The sequence below is a fragment of the Crinia signifera genome, chromosome 3 (assembly GCF_055691185.1).
Source record: "Crinia signifera chromosome 3, ASM5569118v1, whole genome shotgun sequence".
Lineage (NCBI taxonomy): Eukaryota > Metazoa > Chordata > Amphibia > Anura > Myobatrachidae > Crinia > Crinia signifera.
In genome coordinates, this window is record NC_139219.1 from 94948275 (window position 1) to 94969292 (window position 21018).

The 21018-nt window shown below is 45.8% G+C and overlaps 1 protein-coding gene across 1 annotated transcript in view; it reads right to left on the reverse strand.

The window, feature by feature from the left end:
- The window catches only part of IGF2R (insulin like growth factor 2 receptor), a 143358-nt gene extending 124947 nt beyond the window's left edge, over window positions 1-18411 (reverse strand). The window contains exon 1 of the mRNA XM_083176221.1: window positions 18234-18411. Coding sequence (XP_083032347.1) covers window positions 18234-18331 — 98 coding nt within the window. The 5' untranslated portion in view covers window positions 18332-18411. The remainder of the gene's footprint in view (window positions 1-18233) is intronic.
- Window positions 18412-21018: the final 2607 nt, after the last annotated feature.

Here is a 21018-nt window from a genome sequence, read left to right on the forward strand (position 1 = left end):
TCCGCCGCCCGCCCCACTGTTCTGATCACCGCCGTGGCTGGACTGCTTCCACACGGGCAACTTCCGCCCACTCATTTAAGAGCTGCCGCTGCCCGCCCACTGCAGGAGGTTGGACGTGATCGTACATGCTGCACGTCCGACCTCCTGATCTGGTCTGATGCGCACGGGACCGCGGATCGGATCAAATGTCAAACACATGCGATTTTGGGCTGGTTTCACGCGATTTATCTTCCCAAGTGCTGAAATCGCGTGGAATCGGTCCAAAATCGCATAGTGTAGATTAAGATTGCAGGATGACCACCTATAATCCAGCACCCTTAGTTCCGATACTGAGCCGTATAACCCGTTTTGCTGGATTATCGTGGTTTCCCTGCACAGCCCAACCCCCCCCCACAGTCAGCTACCTCAAACACACAGTCAGTGTCTACAGCACTAAGCGAGTCCTCCAGCCATGCATCTCTCCACCACAGTGCCATTCATCTATGCCTGCAGTGTGACTTCCGCTGCAGCTCATCACCCCCGTGCAGTGTGACACATGCCGCACTGCAACTCTCCTCCCTGCTGAAACCCTCCTGCTGGCCTTTTAAGCTATGATCTCACCAAATTTTTACACCCCTGTCCATGGCACCTGATGTGTCCGGATTCAAAAAAGGTTCCGGACCATCAGGTGTCAGAAAATCCCTGTTAACCAGTATTAATAAATAGGCCCCTAAACCAGTGGTTATGGGGCCTATTAATTGGAAGACACAAGGCTATTGCAGGGGTGGCACGGTTTGATGGTCTGGGACCAAAGTCATCCAATTTTTATGGTCAATGTGATAGGCAAAACCAGTGCTGGTGGCTGCCAATAATAAAAACAGTGGAACCCTATCCTGCACCACATAAGTGACCCGAAGGGTGAAAGGCAAGCACCATTTACTTAATATTTTTTGACGTAGGTCTCAAAAATAAACTTTTGGCCCAGGAGTATCATGAAAGAAACACAGCTACTCTAGGGTGCCAGGATTAAAGAAACCTGTCATAAACAATGTACATTATTGGGCTGGTTTTCAATAAGATGTACATATGCAAATGGAAAAGAGTATGGGACCTAAAAATTACTTTCAACTGATAATTATCTGTCCATTATAACGGCTTCATTAGTGGTCAAAAAGGAATTGGACAATAAATAATACAAAAAAGGCAATAGACCACAGGGTTCTCAAAGTCGGCCTTCAGGAGCCCACACAGTGCAGGTTGTGCAGTTCTCCTCACAGAAGGGGTAAAGGGTGCAGTTACAATGCTCAGTGAGGGCAGTAACAGGGTGCAGAGAGGTGGCTGCAGGGTTGAAAAGTACTGGCTGCAGAGGTGGAAGGTGCATGTTGCATGGATGGAAGCAACAGGAAAGGGCACCTGCGTGCAACCTGTCATTCCTAAATCATGGCAGAAACGACACAGGGAGCATGGTCCCAGGTGTCCCCCTCCCCCTTTCGAACCACCTATGATTACAGAGTTTTGCTAGATAGAATATAGTGGAACTAGTGATAAGCCTGACAAAATAACAGATTCTGCAATATACTTTCACTTTGAGCTGTGACAGTTTTCAGCCCAGAAACTCTCCACCCCACCCCTGTCTGCACAGCTCCCTCTCTCAATATCCAGCAAGATCAGTGTCCATGCAAAAATAGCTTTCCCTCACTTTCTGTTGTGACCTATTTTAGCACAGTCATTTGGTCCATTGAGTGGCCTCTAGTGGTTGCTATCAGTACTTCACTACTTCACCTCATGAAGGTGAAGAGTAGTTAGAGATTATAAAAATATACACACACACACACACATACATAAATACACACATTATATATATATATATATATATATATATATATATATATATATATATATATATATATATATATACATACATACACACACACACATACACACACACACACACACTACTAGGGAGAACTCATTAAGTAAATAATGCCCTATCTTGCAGGAACTGAGAAAATCTAAAATATTCTGAGAAGCAAGTGGAAAATACAAGGTTTGGTCTGTGCTTATTGCAATGTGTGAGTCTACAAGTCCTTAAAAGGAGCCTGAGCACATGTAAATAGACAGTCATAAATTAAAAATACTGCTAAAGAAGACTCAACATTTTTTTGGGTCATGAACTACTTTATACCAACCAACTTTGAGGGCCACTGGCACGCATGGCGAAGGCGCGCCAAAAATGTGTGTCCGGGACCTAGCTAAAGGGGCATGTATAGACACTATTCATGGGAGTTGGGGGGGGGGTGACTCCCAACTGCTCCCCCTGCCACGGGACACTGCCGGCCCCAGGAAGGCCACGGGAACGTCCCTAAATACCATGACAGCTGAGAGGTATGCTACTCTGTTCCTAGGTTTCGACCAGCTGTGGGAAAGCAGCAAATGCTTAGAATACATAATGCATAAATCTTCAATGACAAACAAAAAAACATGTATAAAAAAGTTAGGATAACTGTTTAGCTATTGGAATATAACTCACAAGAAGCTGAAGCTTACTACATAGAACAAATAGCTAGGTATTGTAGATATCCGATAGTGTTCATTCAAGCACCCGCCATCTTTGAAAACCCATGCAGTTCCTCTTCCCTGCCTGGGGTGTCGCTGTCTGCTGTGGTGTTTCTAGCACAGGTCTGGTTTGCATATCTGTGCTGATATACAGACCACACTATGCTAGAACCTCTACAGCAGACAGCGACACCCCAGGCAGGGAAGAGGAACTGCATGGCTTTTCAAATATAGCGGGTGCTAGAATGAACACTAAGTACCTAATCATATTAAAAACAAGACCCTAACAACATTATGTCAACAGGAAAAATCAGATATGGCTGTAATGGATTCAGTATGAAATCCCGGCGGTCGGGATCCCGGCGTTCAAAATCCCGACGCCGGAATCCTGACCGCCGAAATGCCGACAAGGGGGGGGACGTGGATCGCCCCCCCCCCCCCCCCCCTTGCGGGCACGCTGCGCTCGCCACGCAGCGGGCCCGGTGCCTCGCTACGCTCGGCACGCTTATTTATTCTCCCTCCAGGGGTGTCGTGGACACCCACGGAGGGAGAAAGTGTCGGGATTTCGGCGGTCAGGATTCCAGCGTCGGGATTCTGAACGCCGGGATCCCGACCGCCAGGATTTAAACTGCATCCCGGCTGTAATGTTATTGAAAGAATTTTCACTGTGTGGCATAGTTGTAAAGCATCATGTTTATATAAAGTTATCATACCAACACTGAAAATGCGTTAACTAACATAACTGTGTTAACACTGGGCAGTATTCAATGCTCCAGCGAGTGCAGCACAGTGTACGCAGTTTTGCGCTTGCCGGGCATGCCCCGTTGTTTCCTCCCGCTCACCGTTTTCAAAGTGTCAACTGCTAGCCACCCCTGATGGCGAGCACTGACCAATGCGGCGTACGAGTAGTAAATGGCTTCATTTGTAGGCAGTGTTTGCAGAGAAATACTGAATATCTAATTCAGAAGACTGCTAATTTTGTATGTATCTCCTCAAAGGCCAAAGGAAGGAGTAAGGTAAAAGAGGTGGGTAATAACAGATGAGAATCATGGGTAGAATAAACAGTGAATGCATCATGGGGGGGGGGGGAATTACCACAGAAAATAATAACAAAAAATATATATATATATATATATAATGTGAAATCGAACAATGTTGCACACCACTTGAGAATCAACTGCGAAGTGCTGTAGCCACGTAGATAAGTAGTAGATAGAAGAAATATGAAGCCAGCACATCCAAAATCATGTAGAATGAAAATCTTTATATAAGGAAAAGTCCAAGCAAATGACAGGAGGTATCCATGGAATACAGGCAATACATCCAATGCAAAAATTACTTATTCAGAAAGCGGTTACATTATGGAAGTCCTCAGATAGTTCACTCATGCCCGACGGCCGTTTCGGTAGCGTCTCACCGTCCTCAGGAGCATGAGTGAACTATCTGGCTGACCAAGTATATATGCCGTACATAATTAGCTAACAAACACCGGCACCTGCCTACCTGAACATCGAGGGCGGGAGCACGTCAGTGTGATCCATTAGGGAATGTATGGGGCCTCTGTCTGCGTGATGCTGGCGACGTGCAGGACTTCGGCAGACGCCGTTCACTGCACGCGTCACAGACTTCCGCATCGGGCTCTCTTTACTGACGTCATCACACGTAAGCCAACGTCTGGTAGGGAACTACCCCCGCTACAGACGCGCGTTGCCATGGAGACTGTCATAACAGTATCAGGACTGAGATATGGTCAATGTGGTAAAAGAGCACGGACTGAAATTAATCAGACCCGACCCAATCACCATTATTGCTTCACTCAAACCTTTGGCTGTGAGAAACGGACAAAAACACAATGGATCTGGAACTGTGATCCAATACCAATGTGGTCCTGCTCGGTAGCTTAGGGACATATTATGGCACACTATATCTGCTCCCACTCCTCATATAACAGGCAAACAATGCCGGCATAATTGCAGCCAACAAATCAACAACATACATTTCTATACAATTTGCATGGGTAACCAAAATCATAGAAACACAGTGCAATAATGTGAAAAAATTTCATAAAAAGCAGTGAAAGGAATGCTCCTCATTTAGTCCTTTGGGGAGATACAATCAAGTTGATGAATCCAATAGCTTTACCTTTGTAATAAAAGGGTACCTCTATCTCCACCTCTCCTCAAAGGGGGGATATGATCAATTGGAAGGAAATGAAAATCTATATGGACCTTCTAAAGAAAAACATAATATAGATCCTTCAAATAATAAAAAAACAGACACAATAAAACAAAGAAAATAAAACATTTTGATAGTAGTACGTAAGTGGAGTCCACCTAAAAAGATGCCTAGAGCAAAACGGAGAGGCATACCCCCCAAAAAACGCGGGGGCTGGTGACCAGTCCAATATGCTAGTACAGAACAGAAAACTCATCAACATAGAAATGAGTGCATTACCATGATATATGCTGCCACAGTAAGTTCTGCCTGTGTAACAATAAACCAAATGTAATTACATCCACATCCTGGTCATGTGTTCATTCCGGATTACAGTAACACTGGCCACATGTGCTGCTATATTGCAACAAACCGAGTAAAACTAGCCCTTTATTACAGCAAAGATCACATTATCAGGCCATGTTAGATAATGCTTTTGCAAGATAATGCCTACCTTTTGGTGTGCATCATTATATATTCCAGCACTAGGCTGGATGATGGTGGAAGGGGGGGGCGGGGGGGGGGGGGGGGGGCAGTTACGAAGATCCCACAACGTACTGGGTGAAACGGGCCATCGTAGACTGCAAAATTAAACGTTATGACTGAAGATCTAGACATTGTAGATCCCTCCTGGAGGTGTTCTTTACTTGGCTGGTTGTTGTAGATGGATTTTTCTTTACCATAGAAAGGATCCTATTTTTATCCACCACCACTGTATTCCGTGGATGTCCAGGACTTTCTAGAGCTCACCATATATAGTCATTCTTTGGTGAAAATGGCACACTCAAATCAGCAACATGACGTCCGGCTGGGGTGCAAATCCTAGGCTCATAATCTCATCCAAGGCAAATATAGCCATATCAATTTCTTTAGAAATCAAACTTTAATCCCCCATTGGATTAAAAGCAAGAGGTCGAAGTTTCGGGCACCATAGTGCTCTTTGCCAAAGACATTCACAGGGTGATATGTTGCTCTCATCACCCTGTGATGCCCAAAACATCAACCTATCTATTCAAACCAATGGTGGATTAATGTTTGATTTTTCTTCAGCCTGGTGAGTGCTCGCTACTTCTAAAGAAATGATATGTATATATACACACATACACATTCATTTCACAGCCGAGCAGTAATTTAAGATTGGAATTAGTTATATTATAAAGGCGTTTGGCATAGGTTAAAAATGAAAAACAGCAGGCCACAGTCACAGTAGAAGTAGGTGATGATATACCACAATCATAAGAAAGAACAGCAATGTAGCAAGACCAATAATGTAATTATCAAAGTATACATTATAATGATGTGACCAGTTTTATTGTTAACTTGGGGGCCGTTTTTAACCTTATATAGTATGTGCTCCAGATTCCTGTTCTGTACAAACCTAAAGCTGGGTACACAGACAATATACGTGCCCAGTGACATCTCAACATCTTGTGCAATAAGGACCTGAGGGTGCCGGCATCTTCAAGTAAATACATACTTGCCATTTCCTGCTGTGACAAGCGATTCTGTAGCATGGCCCTAGCTAGCAATGTCCCCTGTCATCCGGCATGTAGGGCAGGAGCGCATCATCAGCGACCTCAAGCGTTCACTCTGATGTCACTGTGACCTGTCACAATTGGCAGAATCATTATGAATATTAATTGAAGTTTAAGTTTTTTTTTCTTCATCCTTTGGGTCTACTTATATCAAATAGCGTTCATCTTAGCCAGGGGTGCCAACAGGTCGGCTGGGCCCAGGTAAAAAGATGGAGGCATGTGGCCACCAGACGGGAGCCCCCATGGGAAAAAATAAAAGGAGGGAGAGAAAGCACAATCTGCCGCACTGAGCAGCCTGTGCCAATCTTGGGAGAGAGGCTTTACTGCGGCAGAAGCCTGTCCTCTTTCTCCCCACTGCCCAGCTCCCTGCAACGGTAAGGTGGGAGAGCAGGACCCGGGCTCCTCCTGCAGACCTGACCTGGGTAAAAAGTACCCGCCCCCATCTCAGCGCCACTGATTCTAGCACTCCGCAACTTCCAAAACCTGTGCAGTTCCCCTCTCTCCTGTGGTGCTTCTAGCACAGTGTGGTCTGTATTTCAGCACTTCTATGCACGTTTGAGGTTGCTTATCATGCATGCTCCAGTGCGTCGTCAGCAACAGTCCTCTGTCAGCCCTGCATGTAGGATGATGGAGGATATTGCAAGCTAGGGCCATGCTACAAAAAGCAGTATGGCCACGGCTCCCCCTTCTGCCATCGCATCAGGCATCAGCTGGAGTGTCAAGGTTAACCATCACTGGTCTAATGTGTACCCAGCTTAGGTTCGCACAAGACATTAGTCTGGGGGACATGGGATATAAGCGTAATAACAGCTCCACCCCACAAAATTCAAACACAGCAGATTTATTTCTAAATTAGCATTACAATGCTTTTTAGCTACTGAGCAGCTGTAGAAAGATTCCCAGACACAGACAACGCTATAAAAAGCAAGTTAAATATTAAGATTAAATTCCAGTTTACAGCAAGATGATCAAATGCATTTACAGGAGGTTTTCCAGCCTGCTGCCTTCAAAGCACGTTTTGATCACGTTAAGGGAGTTCACTAACAAAGTGCCGTCATTTAGTGATTAAAGGAAACTGTAACTTTGAACACTTCAACAAAAATTGGGCAAATGCAACAGTTGCTTAAAGTTTCCAGACTTGTAGCCGCAATGCCAAAACACACTGTATTGCATGTATATTGCGCAGTAACTGACACTACTCATAAGGGTAGATAAAGCATGTAGTAAGTTCTAAGCAAACACTGGTGAATAAGATAATAGAATCAGTTAAACATTTCATCAATCGGGAAGAATGCAAAACGTAAACAATCAAACAGCAATTAGGAAACAGCGTCTGGTTCAAAAAGCAGAATAAAGAGCCCAACATCCTCTTACAGTATCTATTCTCAGCAGATTAGCACATGGTATTATAGAAGGATCCATTTCAAGGAATATCACCTATAGTTACACTAGTTATTGAACCTACAATATAAGTAAACAATAAAACATGTTGCAAACGTAAATCAATAAAAACAATTGCAAAGTTAAAAACAATTCTAGATAATGAAACAAAGAGGGTTATCCAGATTTTATTAGGCCGATTATCGATAGCCTGCGCATGCGTAGGGATCGTAGCGCGAATGTGAAAGGACAAACAGCAAAAAAAAAAAAAAAAAAAGTATTTTCTAATTGCAAGCCGTTCACAAGTTGACCGACAGGAAGCCGGTGTGTGTGTGGAGTGTAAGGCCCAAAGCTTGGCAAACCGCAATGCAGTAGCACAATTATCAACTGTCCAAAGACTTTGATAAGTAAAGCCCCGTACACACTGGTCGACTTTCACCATACATGCTGGGCAATATCACTTTCATGGTACTTCTATGTTGTGGGGCACAAGTAGATTAATGATGAAACCAAAAAGACATATCCTTTCTAATAAATGTTTCCCCACATAAAGGGCCTTATTCTAGTTCACTCTTTCTGGCAAAATCCTTCTTAGATGGACAAAACCATGTGCACTGCAGGTGGGGCAGATGTAACTTGTGCGCTCGCCACGCTTCGGGTTGGCGTCAATAGTGGGGTGGCGTTAACAATGGAGGGCCATTTCCCTCAGGGACCATTTTACATGGATTCCAATGTAAAAATCGCGTCGATCGCATGCGATTTGTTTGGCATGCGATGGGACACGATTTTTGCGGCCGCGATCAATACAATTAAAATCGGTGGCGCCGTGCTAGGAAACAAGTACCGTAAATACTGTTGGCTTTAATTTTACACTGCAATAATGATATCAGTTTGAAGTACAAACCCCACAAAAATCTAACTCTCTCTGCATGTTACATCAGCCCCACCTGCAGTGCACATGGTTTTCCCATAAGCACATTGTCACGGACCCACCGGTCGCCTGCTCCGATACGTCAATCTGAGCAGCGCCGGCCGTGACTGGGGTTCACTCAGGACACTCGGGTCCTTTCCTTGAGGTACACTGCCACCAGCCAAAACCTGATTTTAGCGCCTGAAACTGCGCAAGGGGCGGCTTGGCTCGCCCCTGACCACACAATACAAGATAACAATGGTAACGTTTTCAAGCCTTTCTCTTATGAGGCTAATGAGTCTTAAGAACACAGAACCAGGACTGAGAATATGTATTATTTATTCCTAGAAAACTACAGAGCTTTAGAAAACAGTTACAAGATTTTACAGAGATTTTAAAAGTACACACGAGTTTTAAATGCAAATTTCACAAATAAAATAAAAGGAAAAAAAGACAGAACCGTATCCTACAATCCTGAAGTGGGGGGGTCCTCCACAAGAAATCTCTCGTCGCCTACAGCCTGCTTGCTCGACCCCCAGGTAGTGACACTGACTATCCCAAGGTACAGAGGTTTTATCTGCAGCCTCCCTCATCCCTCCCACCCTTGGGATTTTTAACCATTCCCTTGCTGAGCCTAGTGAAGGTCCCTAGATATAGGATCGTTCCCATAAAGAATTTCTCCCTGCTTTGAAGTAGATTTTCTACATTCCTCAAGTGATAAGAGGTAATTTCGTGTGCAGGGCCAGAGCACCTTTTGGCCGGTTGGCTGGACACTATTGCTCTCCCCCCCAATCTGGTTTATGAGGGGTCTCAGATCTTATCTTACATCCTAACTCCAGAGGAGTCCACAGATGGCTACACTCCCTGGGTCACCAATAGTCCACACACATAATACATGACATGTTCTGATCTCCCACATAATAATCACAGACGGCATGATTTTACCAAACATACCAGACATACATTAATTGAACAGATAATCATAACAGGAGGCATACGTTAATTTGATCGATCACCTGATCTGATCGTTACACCTCCCCCTTTTAAAATGGCGCACAGAGGCGGTGACCCACGTCACCGTCTCATCAGTGCGCTATTAACTACATCACCTGGACAGGTAGCAGTGGTCTCTGTGCTGAGACAGACTGCCACTGATTCTGCGGGATCTGTACTAACACTTCACTATACTTGACGTCTGTCATGGCACCACCTGACGCCATAGCCGTGGCTAGGGTGGGCAATGGGCATAGTCCCTGTCCCTCTCGCAGGAGATGGCAAACTAAAAGCACACAGGTGTCCTCGAACCCATAGTCTGTGAGCACAGTGATATAGTGGGAGCTGTGTCCATCCCGGCTGATATTGACACTGCCCACCACAGCTGTGCGTCGGACTCCTGGGCACGGATTCTCCCCTGCAGCTGGCAGTTTGGCCCTACTCACTGAGATCAGTACCAGACCATTCCTCCACACCCCAAACGGCCATCCCCCTGGGACTCGTAACTCGGCACGTTTAACTATACCACAGGTGTGGGGCATTCTCCCAGCACTATATACAGACTTAAACATGTCTTCCCAGCACCTCTCCTGAGCTGACTGACCCCCCCTCCCCTTCACTGGGGGGAAGGTCCACTCACTCAACACCTCACACCTCATCCTTTTGTGAGGAGATTCGCCCTCTGTGTCTGTGTGTGTGAATTGTGAAGGGGGGCACGTTTCTGCAAGGGGGAATACCAGCAGGTCCTTGTCCCCTGTCTTGGGAACATCCCAGCTCAGCTTTCCTGAGGTTAATATAGCTGAGTTTACCTGTGCTTCGCGGGCCCTCCCACCCTTCTGGTTACACACAGCAGCTTCCCTACTAGCCACTGGCTCTATTCCTGACACAACCCTCTCACTGTACCCAGGGGTATCTTTCCCACTTCCCAGGTATGGGGCAGCCTGTGCAGGGTCGATTCTCAGTTCTGCGTGGAAAGCCAAGCTTTCCATGGCAGTCCAGGACACCTTCCTGAGCCTGACCTTCCCTCCCAGACCCGCAGGTTCTGTGCCTGGGGTGGTGCCACTGAGGTTCTCAGGAGAGGCATCCGTTATCCAGTGATGCTGGAAAAATGCACTCTCTGGAGGGTTCTCAGTGTCTGGAGGGAACCCCTGCTGTGTTCCTGCATCTGTGTTGGTGTGGCTACAGTAAGGAGGGGGGTTTGGGGGGAAAGCTGCAGTAAGGGACACTCTCTCCCTATCTGACAGTTCTACAGTGCACACAGGACCCACCGGGTCACTTATTATACCTGGTACCACATTTCCCACAGTAGCGCAAGACATCACATTATCAACAGTAACATCAATATCATAACCTGGGGAGACATCCTGCAATACCTGCAAATTAGCCTGTGCATCTTCCACAACACATGGGGCCCATCCTGCTGGCTTACAATTGCACCATGGCAAACCCTCTATATCTGGGTCCCATTGTCTCTGAGCAGGAATGGGGTTATCTGAGCATGTTGTCACCAGTAACTTATTGGCAGGTACATGCGCTGCCTGCAACCAACTCAGATCGGTCCCATTCGTGCAGTTAGCGACCCCATGCCCGATGTCACAACCAGACATCACTGGAGGAACAGGGTTAACTTCTAGCACAGCAACCTTAATGACATCACCATCAGCACTCCTACCACTGGTGAGTGAGGGTGTCTCATTCCCAACTAGATTAGGGCATTCATTTAACCCCACAAACTGGCAAGGATTACCCACTATACCTGTCTCTAACTCACCCTCCACCTGTACCGAAGGTACGGCACTATCGCAGATCATCCCAGGGGCTTCACACAAAATAACAACATTGCAATGTTCAGCATGGTTACATACTACCTGAGATGCATCATATGGTTCAGAAGGGTTAGCGACAGATATGTGTGGAGTTAATAAAAGTCCCACATCAGTAGTCCCACACATACTTGTGTGCATACAGTCAGAAAGTCCCATTCCTATTTCCGACATAGTCTCTCCCCTGCATACTTTCACTATGCAGCCAGCCGCTTCCGGCAACAAATCTGGAGCAACGGGAGGGAACATGCTGCTCACATCTTCCAGCAGTTTAAACTGGACCTTGTGATGTGAGGTCTCTGGAACAGGTTCCACACCGATTGCTGTAGTAGGCAGAGGCACCTTGCCCTGGTGGGGCACCCCTGGTGAGAGCAAGCTGCTGACATCCTCAGATTCTGCTTCTCCCAACCGTTTAAACTGGAACTCTGCTTCCAGAGCTGGTAGCAACAGCTGTTCTAGGCGACGCCACTCCACACCTATCCGGCGGCACTGATCCCCCCAAAATGGGGTATCCAGCTTTCTCCAAGTATCGACCTCCTGCTGCGCAAATTTGTAACATTGTCCTAGTTCTCTCAGCAGCACCCAAGGAGACGCGGATGGACCCCAGAAACGAAATGCTGCACGATACTGGCTGAAGGCATTGCACTCATCATAACTGGCCTGGATGAGCTGCATGATCATCTCCCCACGAGTATGGTTGTGGCAGGAGATACCTTGCAGCTGGCATTCTTCCGTTAGTTCCTCTGTGCTCAGTAGGGTAAACACATCATCATCCTCCACTGGGTCAATATACCCACTGGGCTCTTCTGGTGCTGTAGGGGATTGGTACTCTGAAGTCTCCCTGACTGCCACACATCCTACAGTCTCCCTGGTGCTAGCAGAGATGTCAGCTCTCTGAGCATCGGCTGTAGTGTCCAGGGCCAGCTCATTACTCACAACCAAGCTGACACTCACTTGGCTTCCTCTGTCTGCTTCCAAGACAGGGAACTGTGCATGACGCGGTCCGGTGAAATTCACGTCAGCGGTCATTTGGGACCTCTGTCCCTTGTTAGGCTCCCCATGATTGATAACAGAGTCCACACCATGATCCAACACATTATTTACTTCCGCAGACAGTAAAAGTTCAGTACGAAGCCCATCTCCTGCTAACTCAGTAGCCACGGCAGATAAAGTCTCACGTAAAGGTTCGCCATCATGATTCCCTGTATCATCCTCCACTGGTTCACCAACAGCGATCAGCCCCCTGAGCCTCACCAGTTCCAACTGGTACTCACGCTCGGCATGACGCTCTGCAGCCTCTCGTACGGCTTTGCGCTCCTCAGCCTCTAGCTCGGCTCTGCGCTGCTCAGCCTCTAGCTCGGCTCTGCGCTGCTCAGCCTCTAGCTGCATTAGCTGCACGGCCATTGTGGGGTCCAGGTCCTTCATTTGCCTGACAGCAGTTTGAAGGTAACTCTGCAGTGTAGACTCACTGTTGCCAGCAGATGCATCTGACCCTGGCAGGGCATCACTTGTGTTGTCTTGTGCCAACTGAGCCCTTGGAGTAGGAGTGTCCCTGGACTGGCTTCCTCCAGCAGCTAGAACCCGATCGGCTTCCATGAGTGCCTTTATCATCAGTTCTTTACTCAGGCCAGACCAAGGGATGTCCCTCCGTACACATATAGTCGCCAGATCATCACGTCTCATCATCCGGTAATCAGACATCCTGAGTCTCACACTTGCCAAATAAAATGATAGTAAAGAAAACAAGAGAAGGGAGGGGAACAGAAATTGCACTCACTGTGTGACTTTTAAAACTATAGTAAAGCTCTGAGTTCTGATTCTGGTGATGTGGGTATTTCTCACAAAATTCTACCCACACTCACTTAAGTTCTTAAAGAGAAAAATGAATTCTCCATCCCACCGCTTGCCACCAAATGTCACGGACCCACCGGTCGCCTGCTCCGATACGTCAATCTGAGCAGCGCCGGCCGTGACTGGGGTTCACTCAGGACACTCGGGTCCTTTCCTTGAGGTACACTGCCACCAGCCAAAACCTGATTTTAGCGCCTGAAACTGCGCAAGGGGCGGCTTGGCTCGCCCCTGACCACACAATACAAGATAACAATGGTAACGTTTTCCAGCCTTTCTCTTATGAGGCTAATGAGTCTTAAGAACACAGAACCAGGACTGAGAATATGTATTATTTATTCCTAGAAAACTACAGAGCTTTAGAAAACAGTTACAAGATTTTACAGAGATTTTAAAAGTACACACGAGTTTTAAATGCAAATTTCACAAATAAAATAAAAGGAAAAAAAGACAGAACCGTATCCTACAATCCTGAAGTGGGGGGGTCCTCCACAAGAAATCTCTCGTCGCCTACAGCCTGCTTGCTCGACCCCCAGGTAGTGACACTGACTATCCCAAGGTACAGAGGTTTTATCTGCAGCCTCCCTCATCCCTCCCACCCTTGGGATTTTTAACCATTCCCTTGCTGAGCCTAGTGAAGGTCCCTAGATATAGGATCGTTCCCATAAAGAATTTCTCCCTGCTTTGAAGTAGATTTTCTACATTCCTCAAGTGATAAGAGGTAATTTCGTGTGCAGGGCCAAAGCACCTTTTGGCCGGTTGGCTGGACACTATTGCTCTCCCCCCCAATCTGGTTTATGAGGGGTCTCAGATCTTATCTTACATCCTAACTCCAGAGGAGTCCACAGATGGCTACACTCCCTGGGTCACCAATAGTCCACACACATAATACATGACATGTTCTGATCTCCCACATAATAATCACAGACGGCATGATTTTACCAAACATACCAGACATACATTAATTGAACAGATAATCATAACAGGAGGCATACGTTAATTTGATCGATCACCTGATCTGATCGTTACACACATCAAATGTGAGTGAGCCTGAATCAGGCCCAATATGTGTTTCCACGTCACCTGAAAAGTTCCAGGTAGAAATATCTGAAATGGTCATCAATTGGCTAAAGTGAGGGCACAAATATGAAGTAGAGAAAAGATGTGAATGGGAAGTGGTAGATCCATACAGGATATGGACTCCACGGTACAGCATCTGTGGGCAGTCTGACTGCAATGATTGAGAAACTACAGTATATGTAACATCATTCTTCCTCTTCTGCTCTACAGTCCTATAAAAAGCAACCAGCACCTGTTAGGAGACTGAAGTCACACAAACGCAGAGGATGATGTGGCATTATTCAGCAAGTGCAATGATAGCAAATGTTAACATTTAAGGTAACAAAACAAACTTTTCCGCCTTCCCACGGCCAACTGAATATCTGAACAATATTGGTACAACAAAGATGGAGTAGTGGCTAGCATTACTCACTGCACTGAGGTGTTCAGTTGTTGCTCATGGTCCATGTTTGTGGAGTTTCTAAGCTCTCACATAGTATGAGTAAGTTTCCGCTGGGTGTTCTGGTTTCCACCACATGCCAAAAACATGCTGACAGCATGGACTGATCTGAATGACATTCTCTGTACAGCACTGTGCAATATGTGTGTGCTACATATATAGCTATAACAAATAAATGCATATGTACTAAGAATTTAGAGTGTGTACGGTTTGGATTTCTTTCAATGCAATTCCGATCAGTGTACAATGCCTGATTCAACCACAGAGATCACTTGACATCTGAGGAGTGGAGTGTATTTGAGGAGTGGATCTTGCATATAACCACTCAGCATACCAGGAGCATTTTGACAAGAGGAAAGGGCCTATGTGCAGACTCCGGGTGGGCCCCTTCCTACTCACGGTCCAGTAGAATCCGCCAAGTTCCGGAGACAAACTGGACATGCATAGCAGCCATTTTTCTGGTGATTATTTACCTTTACTGTAGCTCCGGTAGGGTACTCAGGAAAGGAAAATAATAACCGTGCAGTGTGTGCGGTGTGGCCATTATAGAAATGCCTATACAGCATACACATGTGTACATAGAATTACACATGTTTTTTTGCACCAGCAATAGGGCTGATGCTAGTGTGCAAGGATACTGCTAACAGCTATCCAACAAGTGTACAGAGGGGGGGGGGGGGGGGCGGCACAGAACATTTAATGCACCTCAAGGGGTGACTCAAATAAAGACAGATAAAGCAACATTGCTGCCTACTTGGGAGCCGCAGTGGTTCTAACATAAGCAGACGCCTCCTGCACATGTGATCCTCTGCTGCACCCACAAATGGAACAACGGACCACATGCGACACTATCAGCCAGCTAAGTAACCCATGGGGTCCTGCAGCGCCAAAGCATTGTCCCGGAGGCCAGAAAATCTCAGTAAGAAGATAGAGGCCCTGGCCTCTGCACAATAGATGCGAGGTGGCTGTTTTGTCAAACGGCAGCATTTGGCGCATTCCTCCAGCCCACAAACGGCTGCAGACTGTATATCTAAAGACATCTACAGCTGTACTACTGGGGTTTTTCTGGTTGATTTGCAAGGCTGCAAATTCGAGTCCACAAAACTACACCTGGCAAATTGCGGGCCAGAATCAGCCAATAAAGCTTATTCTGATACGATGGGCCCTAATCAGAGTTGGACACATATAGAATCACAGTATGCAACTCTTCATAAAGTAGCATTTTTGCAACCTATTCATAGCGTGGTGCATACAACCCCTCCCTTTAAACTTCCCTATAATAAATCAAATGCGGATGTAAAATAACTGGAGGCAAGGCATCACTAGGAGTACTAAAAATGCTACAAATTGCAGTACGTAATGCAGACTCATATTTAATAGTAGTATACTGCAGATAACAAATGGCCAAGAGGCTTGGAGCATGTGAAATGTGAAGAGAAACAGCTTTAGCATAGGCTTCTATGTGCAGGTCGCACAAGGAGTGCATGGAAAAGCAGGAACATTCCTATTAAAGTGCATACACAGTGGGATTTTGGGTATGCAAAACTCCTTTTACCTCCTTCCCGGAGCCCAGAACCTCAGATATTTACTATACATACTATGAGATTTTGGCTATACTAGAAAATAGAGATGAGCAGGTACGGTTTTACTCTGTTCTTATTGCCAAATTACCGCAATTTCTGTTTTTTCCGATTGGCTATCGGCTGTCACATGTTTTGGATAGCCAATAAGATCCCACTTTGAGATCAGAGTAAAACCGTACCCGCTCATCTCTAGAAAAAGTTTAAAAATGTCTATAACAAATCTTAGTTGCCTGCAGTCTATTTTTTTTGCGATACCAACCCTGTGGTGGCGCGCAACGGCATAGTAAGCTGTATACACACAATGTGATATTTACTATGTTTTCTGCCGATTTGGACTATACTGTATAGTCCTTATTGGTAGTTAATATTGCACCATACGTATGCCCCCTCACTCCTTCCGATCAACTGGTAAAGCATGCCGGGACTTTAAGTTTTACAACAGTTATAAAGTCACGAGATGTCCAAACCTGTCCCAGATATTTTACAACAAAATTCACTTGCAGCGTTTCATAACACATACCTCCCAACATTCTGGTTCTTCGAGTCAGAACTTATACATGGTGTAAACGCGCTGGCGGTAGAAAGCAAGCATGGTCTCATTTGAAGGGGGCGTGGTTTAACTCTATTGTCAAAGTCAAAATAGCTGCTGCCCATGCTCCTGGTCCCACTGACTGCTGTGAATAGACGCTTTGCTCATGTGCATAGAGTTTATTCTCTGCTGCTTTGCTAAGCAGTGTAGCGGGTGACAGGAGGACTCCCAACCGCAAGACACTGCTGCCTGCGGGTGGAATGTGGGACTGTCCCAAAGAAATGGGACAGTCCCACGAAAATCAGGACAGTTGGGAGGTATAACACACCATCCCATTTTTCAAGGGGCCAACATAAGTAGATACTATATCCATAAGAGGTTAATTTACAAGGAAGTTTCAGATCACACTATGAGATCTGAAACGTGAGGTAGAACAACTAATCCACTACTCCATGCTATCAGAATACCAAAGTATGTCACCAAATAAATGATAAAAGAAAAACACATGAAAACCTTTCAAAAACCTCATGTGGTTTCTGTGTCCATATATTACAATATGTTACTATGTTGCTCAAGGTTACAAATAGGAGAATTGTCAATTGTCACACCACCACAAAACTGGAGGCAAAGATTGTCCCTGGGACACAGAAGAACAGCCTCTCAGATCTACTTTTGATAATGAGGAGACAAAAAAAAAATGTTGATTTCATAGCTTGCTCAAAATATGACAATAGTGGTGTAATGGACAATAGTGGTGTTACTCAAAATGATAATAGGAACAAAATGCATAGAAGGCAGGAAACCATCCGACCCACAACAGGGTTCAATGAGCGATACATATTTTTTTTATTGCTCGGCAGAAAGTTTGAAGGTGGCAGGTTCTGATAAGTGAAGGCTAGACCAGACTGTAGCATGCAGTATATGCTTTCCTTTTACTGTAACAATGTTGCATAGCTACAGCAAGGCACTCCAGCTGCTGAAAAACTACACATCCCAGCACACTCTGCCACAGCTCGACTGCTGGGGTATGGTAAACCTGTGACAGAGAATGCTGGAATCTGCAGTTCCACATGTTGCCTACCCCAGAGCTACAGTCCTTATTACCGACACAGTAACTGGATTATTACAATAACAATAGTGGGCTGTTAATTTCCCATGGCTATGCAAGATAATCTATTCACCAGGATGCACAATGGCATATAGACCATAGTCTCTGAGACCACCACAGACATACCATCCATACACCGTTATATATAGAGCATTATATAATACAGACGTTGCAAGAATACAGCGGCTGTGCACTGTCATGTTCTGCGCTGGCATAGATGCAGATAGGAAGTGCCCGTATACACAGAAACACTCACCCGCACAGCTCCTGCGCTGCTCCATTTGAAGCCTGGCCGGAGGTGCCGGCGATGAACAGGAGCAGCAATACCGGGACCGTTGTCCCCCGGGGTCTCATGCTGCGGCCGAACACACACACAGGAAAATCCAAAAGCAGAAGCACAGCAGCCAAGCAGCAGCAGCCCAGGGCAGAGTCATGTGACCGTCACCTGACAGCCCCTCCTATTGTGCAGCATGTGATGTGACCTGCGTTCTGATCTTGGTCTCCCTCTAGTGTACAGCCAGAGAAGTTACCACGCATCATTGAGCTTCTTGCATTGGTTCTACACTAGTTTACTGTCCTCTATCTCTGATATTATTTATTTCTTAACGGTTTCTTATATAGACACATATTCCGCAGCGCTTTACAGAGAATATTTGAACATTCACATCAGTCCTTCCTCCGTGGAGTTTACATTCTATATTTCACATGTACACGCAGTGACAGAACTCTGGGAGGCAATGGAGTCATCTGCCGCCGGGCTCCTGTTCCCAGGGGGGCACCTCTCATACCCTGCTAAATCAGTTAATTGAAAACCGTCAATATCACTTTGTAGCTGAGTTCTGAAATATGTGTTCTCTGTCTCTCTAAATATATATAGATACATATATATAGAACACATATATTTCATATATTAATAAAGGTTGCGTTTGTGTTTGTGTGTATGTGCGTGTGTGTGCGGGGGGGGGGGGGCACCAATATATATCTTATCTCCGGGCAACTGGGGCAAACGTATACCACTGTGTACACCGTACACACACACAGACATCATACCTCCCAACTGTCCCGCTTACCACGGGAAGTCCTGGTATTTGGGGATGTTCCCGCGTCCCGCCTGGGGCCGCCATTGTGGGGGTGGGGGGGCAGTTGGGAGTCCCCCACAGCCTGAAGAAAATAGATGCTGTGCGCATAGTGTCTATTCTGCAGCACAAAGGGTTAATTTGTTGTGAGCCAATTAGCCTACCAGTATTTTTTCAGGGAAGTTTTCCACACAAAGCATAATATCCAAAAATTTAATTTTTCGCCTTTGGAAATTAGACGTGAACCTGAGGTTATAAGAGTTGGTTTTCAATGTATTCATAAATATATTAAATGATTTCTTATCATCCCTCCGCACTATGTTGATATCATCAATGTAATATTTTATTAGGACTGTGGGCCTTATTCTAGTTCACTCTTAGAGGCAAATTCCTTCTTAGATGGACAAAACCATGTGCACTGCAGGGTGGCAGATGTAACATGTGCATAGAGATTTAGATTTGGGTGAGTTATTTTGTTTCTGTGCAGGGAAAATGCTGACTGCTTTATTTCTACACTGCAATATAGATCTCACTTTGAAGAAAAACCCCACCCAAATCTAATGCTATCTGCACATGTTACATCTGCCCCACCTGCAGTGCACATGGTTTTCTCCATCTAAGAAGGAATTTGCCTCTAAGAGTGAACTAGAATAAGGCCCTATGTTCTCTTTCATAGTACCTATCAATGTGTTGGATTCCTAGTGGCCCATATATACACAGTTGTGCTCATAAGTTTACATACCCTAGCAGAATTTGTGATTTTTCTGGCCATTTGTCAGAGAATTGCACACAAGTTGACACAAATGGGTTTGAATGGCTTCTAAAGGTAACATCCTCACCTGTGATCTGTTTGCTTGCAATCAGTGTGTGTCTGTGTATAAAAGGTCAGTGAGTTTCTGGTCTCCTGAAAGACCCTTGCATCTTTCATCCAGTGCTGCACTGAGATGTTTGGATTCTGAGTCATGAGGAAAGCAAAATAAATGTCAAAGGATCTGCAGAAAAAGGTAATTGAACTGTATAAAACAGGAAAGGGATATAAAAAGATATCCAAGCAATTGAGAATGCCAATCAGCAGTGTTCAAACTCTTATTAAGAAAATGAGGGAGTCTGTGTAAACAAAATCATGGCCAGGTAGACCAACAAAAATTTCAGTCACAACTGCCAGGAAAATTGTTCAGGATGCAATGAAAAATCCACAAATAACTTCAGCTGAAATACAGGACTCTGAAAAAAATTGGTGTGGTTGATTCAATATGCATAATAAGGAGGCATTTGAAAAAAAAATGGGCTGCATGGTTGAGTCACCAGAAGAAAGCCATTACTAGACAAATGCCACAAAGGCAGCATTAGGCATTTGCCTAGGGCGCCGGCCACTGGAGGGCGGTAGTGAGCTGCCTGCAGCCTTCCAACATGCGAGCAGCAGCAGCGCCTCCCAGAAGGAAAGTACCAGGCCGGGAGGGAGCAGGTGAGCGTATCCCCCCCCCCACTGGAATTAATCTGCTCAGATGCCCCCACCCTGCTTGGTTGCCGCAGCCGCTGCCGCCCCCTGGAGCGCGGTGTCCGCTGCCTGCCCAACCCTCCCCCCTCCTGGGTGCCAAGGGGGGGAGCGCATTTGGGTTTATATGCCTAGGGTGTCCAACATTCTTGCACCGGCCCTGGGTATACCATTCCTACTGTGAAACACGGAGGTGGATCGCTGATGTTTTGGGGATATGTGAGCTACAAAGGCACTGGAAACTTGGTAAAAATTGATGGCAAGATGAATGCAGCATGTTATCAGAAAATACTGGAGGAAAATTTGCACTCATCAGCCCAGAAGCTGCGCATGGGAGGGACGTACTTGGACATTCCAACATGACAATGACCGCAAACACAAGGCCAAGTCGACCTGTCATTGGCTACAGCAGAATAAAGTGAAGGTTCTAGAGTGGCCACATCAGTCTCCTGACCTCAATATCATTAAGC